This window comes from Corvus brachyrhynchos, unplaced genomic scaffold, assembly GCF_000691975.1.
Source record: "Corvus brachyrhynchos isolate BGI_N302 unplaced genomic scaffold, ASM69197v1 scaffold114, whole genome shotgun sequence".
Lineage (NCBI taxonomy): Eukaryota > Metazoa > Chordata > Aves > Passeriformes > Corvidae > Corvus > Corvus brachyrhynchos.
In genome coordinates this window covers 1,909,012-1,919,640 of record NW_008238337.1, presented here as the reverse complement: position 1 = coordinate 1,919,640, position 10,629 = coordinate 1,909,012, and the positions used below count along the sequence as shown (strand labels likewise).

Below are 10,629 nucleotides of genomic sequence, written 5' to 3'. Positions count from 1 at the left end.
TAGCCCACGGAGCGACGGGAAAGGGAAGCCGAGCGTGGTGAACGTGTGAACACGTGTGTCCGCACGGAAACGGGGAGATGGGTACAATATAGAGGGAAATAGCGTATATAAATAGATAAAATATCGTTCAGTCATAGAATTGTAGAATAATGGTTTTGGGTTGGAAGAGACCTTAAAACTCATCTCATTCCATGCCCCTGCCATGGGCAGGGACACCTTCCACTATGCCAGGCTGCTCCAAGCCCCGTCCAACCCGGCCTTGAACACTTCCAGGGATGGGGCAGCCACAGCTTCTCTGGAAATCTGGTCCTGTGCCTCATCCTTACAATACAGATTTTTTTCCTAATATCGAAACTTACTTTTTTTTTTCAGTTTGAAGCCGTTCCTCCTTGTTCTGTCACTACATGCTAGATTAAAAAAATTATATAGATGTGTTTGTATTCCTGTGTATATGTACATATATGTATATTCTTGCTGGAGGAGTAAATATCCATCACCTATTAACCTGCCTCTGTTTTTCCATTTAACCCAACTCTGCTTTACCAAAGAATTGGGTCTTTTGTCTGTCTTGTCTATCTGAATGCGGCCCTGAATAAAAGCCTCGTTGAGCAGAAAATTGAGTCCAGTTTATGACTCAGCGGGTGCGGGTGCGAGCTCAGTGGAGGGGCCGAGCCTGTTTTAAATCAATCATGCACAACATCCCATTGTCCCAGCTGCAAGATGACCTGAGCTGGAACATCTGGAAACTGGACTGCTTCCACCTGCCTGCATGATGAGAGGAGACACAATCTCATGGTTGCCACCAGGCAGGGTCCAGCACAGCACAGGACCTGCCTCGCCGTGGCCTCCACCTCGGTGGAACATTTGCATTTCTGTCTTTACACTTAACTGTGTCTTTTTTTCCTTCCAAATCTTTAACCCTGATAGTTGCCTCTGTTTAACTACCAAATCAATTATCAATGTCTCTGTTCAATCCCAGCCAGACTCTGCTGTGGGATGCGCCTCCTCTCCCAGCAGCAATGCCTTCAGAACAGCACAAAGTAGGTGTTGTGTTTTCCTTTACTTTTTAAAACATTTTGTTACAAAGAAATGCTGTGAAAGGAATTTTTCTTCAAATTTCAGTAAATCCCTGTAAAATCCAGGAGATTCCCTGAGGCACTGTGGATCAATGTGACTGTGAGAAGATCTCTGGGAACAATATGTTCTGCCACCGTTAGAAAAACCTTAACGTTTACGAAATGCTTTGCTTTCCTCATCAAATTTTGCTGTTCTGTGGTTGATCCCACCCCAGCTGCTGTCTCCGCTCACGGGTGCTGCCTCTGAAGAACTGGCAGTGCCACTGTGAGCCTTGAGGTTCCTCAAACCCAGCAGAGTGACATGCAGAGGTCACAGAACCATAGAATGTCCTGAGTTGGAAGGAACCCAGTAGGATTGAGTCAAAACCCTGCACAGGACAGCTCCAAAATCCCACCACGTGCCTGAGAGTGTTGTCCAAACTCTTCCTGAACTGTGGCAGGCTTGGTGCTGTGACCACTGCCCCAGGAATCCTGTTCAGTGTCTGACCACCCTCTGTGGGAAGAACTTTTTTTCTAATACCCAACCTAACCCTCCTGACACAACTTCATGCCATTCTCTCTGGTCAGCAGAGGCTGACCCAGCTCACCAGACGACGGCACGGATTTCTCCTCCAAGCTTCCTGCTCTGCCTGGCTGCAGCCCACTCCAGGCCATTATGGATTTGTCCAGCATCGTGTGTTTTAATTACAGCATTGCAAAGGTTTTTTACTGAGACGCTGAAAATAAAGGAATTACTTAAACACAGCTCTGCAGTCGTTTGTGCAGGCTTTTGACATTCAATGAGCGCCCTGTGTCCCCCTGCAGCTCTCCCCTCATGGCAGTCAGGCTGCCTTCAAATCAGAACCACTTGCCATTTATGCTCCCTGCATTCCAGTGACACCTCCCCTTGTCTGACCCGACACCTGCGTTTAAGGAGCCACAGCTCTGCTGAAGAGCTGCTCCGTTTGTGAATTCCGATGTCCCAAGAGGACAGAAAACCCACACAATGGCAAATTGCTCATTGCAGTCGTTGGGGTTCAGCTCAGGAACCGGGAGCCAGGGCAGGTGTGGGCAGAGCCTGGGGCACTCCCGTGGGGGAGGACAGGATGTCCAGGATGGCACACCACCAGCTCCTACCCACGCAGGATTTAGCTCCTTAGCATTCAAATGCGTCCTCCAGCCCAGCACACATCTTCATGCTCCTCTCCTTAGAGGCCACACAGCACTAAAAGCAATTGGTGTTACTTGAGTCAAATCCTGCTGTCCCACCCGGGCAGTGTGAGATCCCTTCAGGTCCTCCTGAAGCCAGTCAGCAGCTGAGACCATTGTTCAGCTCCCACTGTATCCCCTTCTACGGTGAGTCCATGTCACCGCTCCTGGAAAGGGCATTTCTGTTTTACTCTCCCTTTTCCCTCTCCCCACGCCCAGCACAGCCATGGGTAACTCCCCATCAGCCCCTCATGCAACCCCCACCACAAACCCTTGAGTGGAAACTTCCCTTTTGCCAGGGCTTCTACAGCATACAGGAAGTGCTCTGTCCCATTTCAGCTTAGTAGTGCAGCATTTCCACTTGGGGCACAGCTGGAATGAAGCACATTCAGATTTCCAGCAAGTACATCCGAAATTACTGCTTCCATGTCATTAAGCTCGACAAAAAACAAGTCCACCCCATAACTGATGAGATCCACACCTCCCACCTCACTTTTCAAGCCCGAGGGCTGCAGAACCAGCTGTAAGATCCTGTTGCCCCGGTCTGTGACAGAGCTGCAGGATCACCCTTCTGCTGTTTCCTCATTAATCCCCAAATAAGTGCAGTTGCTGGGCAACCAAGAGCTATTTCAAAGCCTTCCAACTCAGGAGCATCCACAGCTTCCTGTTGCATATCCCTGCTTACACAATGCCCACAGCTGCACAACATCTGCAGGCGGGCATTGAGCTGCAGCCAGGTATCAGAACACTTATACAACCCCAGGCAAGCCACGGCTGAGGGATTAGCTACAATCACCACACATGCGGAACCCTTGCATAAGGCAGTTTTGCAACCATTTTTTCTGTGGAAACTACGTAATTATTGTTTATTAGAGAGCTGGAGTAAGGCAATGTCACGGACAACTGTTCATATAACTTGGGACACAAACTTTTGTGGATGCAACAGCTTTATTGGAATGAACAAGTGCAGGGAACCCTTTATTTGGAAGCAACAACCTGCTGGTTCAGTTACCACCCCTGAGGCGCAGCACAAGGTGCAGGGTAGACTCCTTCTGGATGTTGTAGTCAGACAGGGTACGACCGTCTTCCAGCTGCTTGCCTGCAAAGATCAGCCTCTGCTGATCAGGAGGGATGCCTTCCTTGTCTTGGATCTTGGCCTTGACATTCTCAATGGTATCACTGGGCTCGACTTCCAGAGTGATGGTCTTGCCTGTCAGGGTCTTCACAAAGATCTGCATTCCACCTCTCAGGCGCAGCACCAAGTGCAGGGTGGATTCTTTCTGGATGTTGTAGTCAGACAGGGTACGACCATCTTCCAGCTGCTTGCCAGCAAAGATCAGCCTCTGCTGATCAGGAGGGATGCCTTCCTTGTCTTGGATCTTGGCCTTGACATTCTCAATGGTATCACTGGGCTCGACTTCCAGAGTGATGGTCTTGCCTGTCAGGGTCTTCACAAAGATCTGCATTCCACCTCTCAGGCGCAGCACCAAGTGCAGGGTGGATTCTTTCTGGATGTTGTAGTCAGACAGGGTACGACCCTCTTCCAGCTGCTTGCCAGCAAAGATCAGCCTCTGCTGATCAGGAGGGATGCCTTCCTTGTCTTGGATCTTAGCCTTGACATTCTCGATGGTGTCACTGGGCTCCACCTCAAGGGTGATGGTCTTTCCCGTCAGGGTCTTCACGAAAATCTGCATCCCCCCTCTCAGGCGCAGCACCAGGTGCAGGGTGGATTCCTTCTGGATGTTGTAGTCAGAGAGGGTACGACCATCTTCCAGCTGCTTGCCAGCAAAGATCAGCCTCTGCTGATCGGGAGGGATGCCTTCCTTGTCCTGGATCTTGGCCTTCACATTCTCAATGGTGTCACTGGGCTCGACTTCCAGGGTGATGGTCTTGCCAGTCAGGGTCTTCACAAAGATCTGCATCCCACCCCTGAGACGAAGCACCAGGTGCAGGGTGGATTCCTTCTGGATGTTGTAGTCAGAGAGGGTGCGTCCATCTTCCAGCTGCTTGCCGGCAAAAATGAGCCTCTGCTGGTCTGGGGGAATGCCCTCCTTGTCCTGGATCTTGGCCTTCACATTCTCAATGGTGTCACTGGGTTCCACCTCGAGAGTGATGGTCTTGCCAGTGAGGGTTTTCACGAAGATCTGCATCCCCCCTCTCAGGCGCAGCACCAGGTGCAGGGTGGATTCCTTCTGGATGTTGTAATCAGAAAGAGTGCGCCCATCTTCCAGCTGCTTGCCAGCAAAGATCAGCCTCTGCTGATCAGGAGGGATGCCTTCCTTGTCCTGGATCTTGGCCTTCACATTCTCAATGGTGTCACTGGGCTCGACTTCCAGGGTGACTGGAGCCACCGGAGCGGGACCGCGGTTGGGGCATCTCAGTGAGCCCAGCTTGGAGACGCAGCCGCATCTAAAGCTTCTATCAGAGCCTTTCCTTATGTTCAGGGGTTTAAACCCTGAAGTTTCCCCCCTGCTTGAAAAACACCTCCTTGGCTGCCACCCCTGAGGCAGGACGAGGGTCCGCTCTGCCCGCGACCACACCGTGAGGGGGTTTCTGAGGGAGGGAGTTTGTTGCTTTATCCTGAGGGAGGCCTCGAGTGTTATTTCTGTGTGAGAGGCCTCCAGTGTGGAGGGGCAGGGTGGTGTCTGTCACCCACCCGGGCACAAGGTGGAACAGGTTTATGCCAGAGTCTCGGTGCCATCGCGGCGGTGGGACAAGGGACAGGGCAGAGAAGGTGCCTGGCTGCTGTGGTGATGGTTGGAGCAGACTGAAGGGCAGCAGGAAAGGGGGACTTCAGGAGGCTCCTGCCTGGGGATGGAGATCAAGGAGCCTGGAGAGGGGATGTGAGGGGCAAAGAAAGGCCTGATGGATAAAGAGGTAAGTCCTGCAGGTGGTCTGCCCAAGATACAATCAATGAGTGTGTGTGTGTATATATGTGCACACATAAAATGGAGTATGCATCTGAGCTGTAATGGAGTTTGTAGCTCAGGGGTAAAATCAATCAGAAATAATAGTAATAATAATGCCTATTTCTTACTCTGTTCTCACAGAGCACCTTCTGATAGACCTCTGCTGCACTCAGTCGGCTCATGCACCATCCTACTCAAACTGCACAGCAATTCCAGGGCACAGCTGGGAACAGAATGGAGCTTTGTCTGCAAGATTCAGCCAATGCCATTCAGTTCAATCCGCCTACAAAATCCTTCGTTTGCCAGCGGCCAAGGAAAATGGAAGGGACAGAGATAACATCCAACAGGAAGGGAGCACAAGTCCAGCAACAGCTTTGTGGTTTGAGGAAAAGTGCCTGTGTCTGCCTGACACATGGAGCTGTTACAGGAGGGGAATGCTCTGGGGAGCTCTTTGGCCTCTGCTGCTTTGTGTATGTATTAACACCACAGCTGTAGTGATAATAATCTCAAACACTTGGGTCATTTAGATGGGAAAAAAAATACCACAGAAGTCTTGGTTACTTCTCAGTGCTCAGTGGCTGACACTGTGCGCCTTGGGAGTGTATAAACATCAAAAATTGGAGAAGCCTTCCAGGTTTAGGTCTTTCCTTGGCAGAAAGTGAATAATAATGTTAAGCTTGTTCTTTTAGTTACAAGGTGAGTACTTAGGACTGGTCAGAAAATCATCAAAAAGGCACATGGGGAGGTATTTTGTGACAAAAAGTCTATTACTTCATGCCTGATACTTCAAACTGTCTCTTATATTCACGTGCAGGGCACATTCCAGAAGTAGAGCTGCCAGGGAGATCCAGGGAGTAATTTACAACAGGGATCTTACCAGCGCTGTAGCCAAACATTGGCTCAAAACAACAACTGTAAGTAAGATAAGTAAATAAATAGCACAAGGAGCTTTTCAGCCACTGTGGCAGGAAACATAACTTTGAGTTTGTCAGTGGTCAGCTCCTGCTGCTGTTGGTAACTGAGCAGTGAGACAGAACAGCTGCCACTGAGCCGTGTAGATCAAAGCTGTTTCGGGCTCTGTGTGGGCTTTGGTCCCTCTGGGCCAAGCCTCTCAGCTGTGCCATAACTCCCAGCCCTCCCAGCTCCACAGAGTTCCCCGATGAGCCCAGCCAACCTGAGGAGATCAAAGCAGGGCGCTTGTGTCCCTGAGAGCTCTTCCCAAGGGGCTGAGCAGGACAGCGGACGGGAGTGGGCACTGCAGAGCCAGGGAGAAGCTCCTGCAGTGTTGCAGCCAGGAGTGCAGTCAGCTCTGGTGTCCTGGCTTTTGTCCTTCCCCTTTGGCTCTGGGAACGTGGAGCAGAGCCCCCGAGCTCTGTGTGGCTGCAGGGCTGCGCGGTGCCAGCTCTGCCAGGCTGTGGGATGTGGCAGTGTCAGGCTGGGATGAGTGGCCCGTGTCCCCCTGCATTTCGGGGTTTGGTGCTTTGTCCTTTTTGGGCCTTCTGTGTCTGTCCCTTAGCGCGGATGGGACACAAAAGCCGTGCGTGTTTGCACAGGCCTGAGGAGAACCAAATGGAAAAAAAAACCCCTTTGCATGCTGCTGGGAAGTGCCACCGTGGGCCCATCTCGGCCGCACGGTCAGTTTGCTGCTGTCTTAACAAGACGCGGTGACTTGACCTGGGTAAAACATTACCGAAAAAGGGAGAAAAAAGAGCAGCACCCAACGTGGAGATGCCGGGGATTGAACCCGGGACCTCATACATGCAAAGCATGCGCTCTACCGCTGAGCTACATCCCCGTGCCCGCGCTCCGCGCCCTGCCCGCCGGCCACGTCCGCGCTCCGCTGGCCCCGCTGCGGAGATGGGCGAGGGGGCCGCACCGAGGCCCCGCCAGGCCCCGGGGGGCTGTGGGCACTGCAGTGTACAGAGCCTGGTGCGATCCTCAGGCAGCCCTTACAAAGACAGGAACGCGCTGGTTCGCACACACAAAACGGAATGGTTTTGCTCTTTCGGAAATCGGAGAAGTCTGTGCGGGAAGGAAAAAAAAGACTTTTGAAGAAAAATTTCTTTCTACCTCCCCGTCGGGGAATCGAACCCCGGTCTCCCGCGTGACAGGCGGGGATACTCACCACTATACTAACGAGGACGGCTTGAGGAAGCCTTCCGGCGGGCTGGGTCATGCCCGAGCAGCCGCCGCCGGGCCCGCTCCATCGCCGCCGTTCTTCGGGCAGCGGTTCCTGACACAAAAGTCCCGCACGCGTGAGCGCCTACGTTGGCAGCGGCTGAGCCGCCCGGCGCAGCGACAGCAGCCCCCGCGCCCTCCGCTCAGCGGCAAAACGAACCAAAAAAGGAAGGTCCTTCTGCCGAAACCCGGGATCGAACCAGGGAGCTTTAGATCTTCAGTCTAACGCTCTCCCAACTGAGCTATTTCGGCGGGCGAGAGCGCCCTCGCTGGCCGTGGATACGACCCCGCCCCGCGTCCCCCTGGGCGCCGCTGCCCGGCCGGTGCGCGCCCTCCCACGCGAGTTCCGCCGCCCGGTTCCCGGCGCGTCCAGGGCTTCACACCTTTCCCCGGTGATTTCCACTCCCGGGACCCCAGGGAACCTCCAGTCACCAGCAGCCGCGGGGTGCTCAGGGGATAGAAACGGTCCCTATCCCCTCCCTTGGAACAAAACGCGTCTCTGTCCGCTTTGCCCCGCCCCTCCGGCGGGGGTTCCGCGGCAGCGACACAGACAAACCCTGCGCAGGGCCGCCCACAAAAAATGGCACCCGGGAGCAAAAACTATGCAACCTCCCCGTCGGGGAATCGAACCCCAGTCTCCCGCGTGACAGGCGGGGATACTCACCACTATACTAACGAGGATGGGCATGTAATTGCCTTTCCCGGCTTGCACTATGAGCGTGCGGTCCCGCCCGGCCCAGCGCGGGGCTGCGCGGGGCGCGGGGGGTGTGTGGGCACTGCGGCGTGGCCGCGGTGTCACCGCCGGGCTCGGCGTGCGGCTCCTACTAGCGTTGTATTAGCTTTGGAAGGACGGTCCCCAAGAAGGGGATGTAGCTCAGTGGTAGAGCGCATGCTTTGCATGTATGAGGCCCCGGGTTCAATCCCCGGCATCTCCACTTTTTGCCCCCCTGCCGGGCCCTCCCAAGCACGGCGGGGCTGCAGCGTTTGACTCCGAGCACCCAGGGCAAGCGCCGCTCTCCTTCTGGCTCCACACTTACAGTCGCTGTTGATTCAGCTTTAGATGTTTTTGATGCTTACTTGTGTCCTGGCCCCGCGCCTGCAGCGCAGGGGAGCAGTGGGAATTACGGACACACATCCAGCCGGTTGGGCTGCACCAGTTTCCTCCAGAACACGGGGACAGGAGCGGCCCTGCCCACACCGTGTCCTGCAGCTGTGTCACAAGCAGCAGCCCATCAGCACAGTGCGAGCACTGGGTTTACCAAGACTCAAAAAGATCAGGTGAAGGGGAAGGTAAACTCAAGCTTCTTCCCCTTCACTAATTAAACCATTCCTATCTCAACCCACAAGTTTCCTCACTTTTGTGCTTCCTGTCCTGAGCTGCTGCCCAGGGCCAGCCCACCACCAAAGGTTCTGTTGCATGTGGATGTGCTGACACACGTGAGGAAGTGTCTGCACAGGTCTGAAATTCTGCTCATTGCAGCATCCCACGCAGCAAACAATTCTCCCATCCAGACCAAGAACTTTACATATTTATTACAGTTCATACGACTAATATAGTCCAAAGAGAAACTTCAGGTAAAAAAAACAAACAAACCATCCATAAAAAACAGTGGATATAATTATCCAAACATTAATATTATGAAATACCAGCTGAACAGCTGGTAGGACTTCTGGGAAAACAGAACAACACCTCGTTTGCCTACAAAAAGGTATTGCTACAGTTGGTGAGTCCATCTGTTTCAGACTTCCAAGGAAACCCTTGGAAAGATCTCTTGGAGAAAAGGAGTCCATCAGCACCAAGAGTCACTGGGCTACTGGTGGCCACTTCAGGGCGAGGTCCTGGTGCATGGCCTCGGGGACCCACTGGCAATAGGCTGCGAGCAGGTCTGCAAGGGAAGCAGAGCAGTGTTATGCTTTGGCTGGAAAAATGAGCTCCTGTGGGATCACCCCAGGAGCCAGGACCAGCCTTCCACTGCTGGGATGGTGCTGGAGCTTGGACACTTCCATGCACAGGTGACAGCATCCACAGGAATCTCTGTGAGCCACCACCGCAGCACTTCGCTGCTGCTTCTGTAAAAGAATCCTTAAAATCTGGCACCCAATACTGAACAAAATCCATTTTACCAGGAAAAGTTTTCCAGTATCCATGGACAGTACCACCATAGTCTAATGCACTTCAACTGTGGTTACAACTACAGGAAAAAAAATCTTATAATACAAATAAATGTTGCTTTCTGAAGTGCTTTCTGTAATTTTTCACAAGAACCAAACACAGGACATTACTGCTCCTGGTAACAAAACAGGAAATATTTGGAGCTTAACAAGTGAAACAGTCCACTTTTAAAAATTATAATTCAATAGTGCTCAAGGTACTCCACTGCTATGACTGATAATTAGGCAAGCAGAACACTTACATTTAGGATTTTTCTTCCATGCAGCCAGCAAAGCATCACGATTATCACAATTTTCTTTAACTAGAGCCTGCAGGAGGGCTTCTGTCCTGGGCTGAAGTCTGAACCGATGACAGGGTGCAATAAAACAATGTTCATTAGCACAGTTCAGCAGAGTGCTACAGCATTCAGCTTACCTTTACGAACTCTACATCTTCTGAAAAGGCTAAATAGAGATGTATAAACACACAACCTCTGCATACAGAAATGTGCCACTGGCTGAAGGAAATTCACTATGAGTAGTTTCTTGCCCCCACTACAACTCCTTGTGGTTAAAAGTAGCAGCAGGTTGCTCTTGTGTCTCCTCTGCAGCTGCAGAGCACAAAGTAAAGCAAAAAGGAGTCCCCAGGTGCCTTGCTGAGCTCTGAACTGACTAAAACAGGAAAATATTTGGTCATTGTAGGACCCTCAGATAACATCTGTCACTCCTAACAGAGTCCTCCAAAATCCTGGCACCTATCAACCCCAGGGAAAGCCAGAGCAGACTCTGGGAAAGTTAATTTGGTAAATGAGAGAACGAGGGGAGAGAAAGGGAGGGACAGCTGACAGCCTTTTGGAGGGCCACAGGCCTGTAAGTGCCATCAAAAACCCCACTGTCTGTTGGAAACATGCTTTTGAAAAGAAAGAAAGGCAGAGCAAGTGGCCAAATTCCACAGCAAAGCACGGAGGGCAGCAGTGCTCATGCATCACTGCACACGGGTGAGCAGCACCTGAGCAGAGCTCAGCGGAGCCCAGGAGAGCCCAGCAGTGCCCAGCAGAGCCCAGCAGAGCCCAGCAGTGCCCAGCAGTGTCCAGCAGAGCCCAGCAGAGCCCAGCAGTGCCCAGCAG

At 52.4% G+C, this 10,629-nt stretch overlaps 2 protein-coding genes, 1 long non-coding RNA gene and 5 other non-coding genes across 8 annotated transcripts in view; 2 read left to right on the top strand and 6 right to left on the bottom strand.

Annotated features, from left to right (window-relative positions):
• Positions 1-3,193: 3,193 nt before the first annotated feature.
• UBC (ubiquitin C) lies at positions 3,194-4,819 on the bottom strand (the record flags this gene model as incomplete). Its single annotated transcript, XM_008634009.2, has 1 exon — positions 3,194-4,819. A coding segment is annotated over one exon (1,551 nt), but the record flags the coding sequence as incomplete, so codon positions are not given.
• A 16-nt stretch (positions 4,820-4,835) lies between these two features.
• On the top strand, positions 4,836-6,032 carry LOC108446855. Its single transcript, XR_001862173.1, has 3 exons — positions 4,836-5,141; positions 5,315-5,643; positions 5,988-6,032. It is a non-coding gene; the product is annotated as an uncharacterized LOC108446855 (long non-coding RNA).
• Positions 6,033-6,896: 864 nt separating this feature from the next.
• On the bottom strand, positions 6,897-6,968 carry TRNAA-UGC. The gene has a single exon. It is a non-coding gene; the product is annotated as a tRNA-Ala (tRNA).
• Positions 6,969-7,243: 275 nt separating this feature from the next.
• Positions 7,244-7,315, bottom strand: TRNAD-GUC. Its single transcript has one exon. It is a non-coding gene; the product is annotated as a tRNA-Asp (tRNA).
• Positions 7,316-7,530: 215 nt separating this feature from the next.
• TRNAF-GAA lies at positions 7,531-7,603 on the bottom strand. The gene has a single exon. It is a non-coding gene; the product is annotated as a tRNA-Phe (tRNA).
• A 357-nt stretch (positions 7,604-7,960) lies between these two features.
• TRNAD-GUC lies at positions 7,961-8,032 on the bottom strand. Its single transcript has one exon. It is a non-coding gene; the product is annotated as a tRNA-Asp (tRNA).
• Positions 8,033-8,214: 182 nt separating this feature from the next.
• Positions 8,215-8,286, top strand: TRNAA-UGC. The gene has a single exon. It is a non-coding gene; the product is annotated as a tRNA-Ala (tRNA).
• A 572-nt stretch (positions 8,287-8,858) lies between these two features.
• The window catches only part of DHX37 (DEAH-box helicase 37), a gene marked incomplete at its 5' end in the record, with an annotated part of 14,147 nt that continues 12,376 nt past the window's right edge, over positions 8,859-10,629 (bottom strand). The window contains 2 exons of the mRNA XM_017734701.1: positions 8,859-9,237; positions 9,766-9,863. Coding sequence (XP_017590190.1) covers positions 9,155-9,237; positions 9,766-9,863 — 181 coding nt within the window. The remainder of the gene's footprint in view (positions 9,238-9,765; positions 9,864-10,629) is intronic.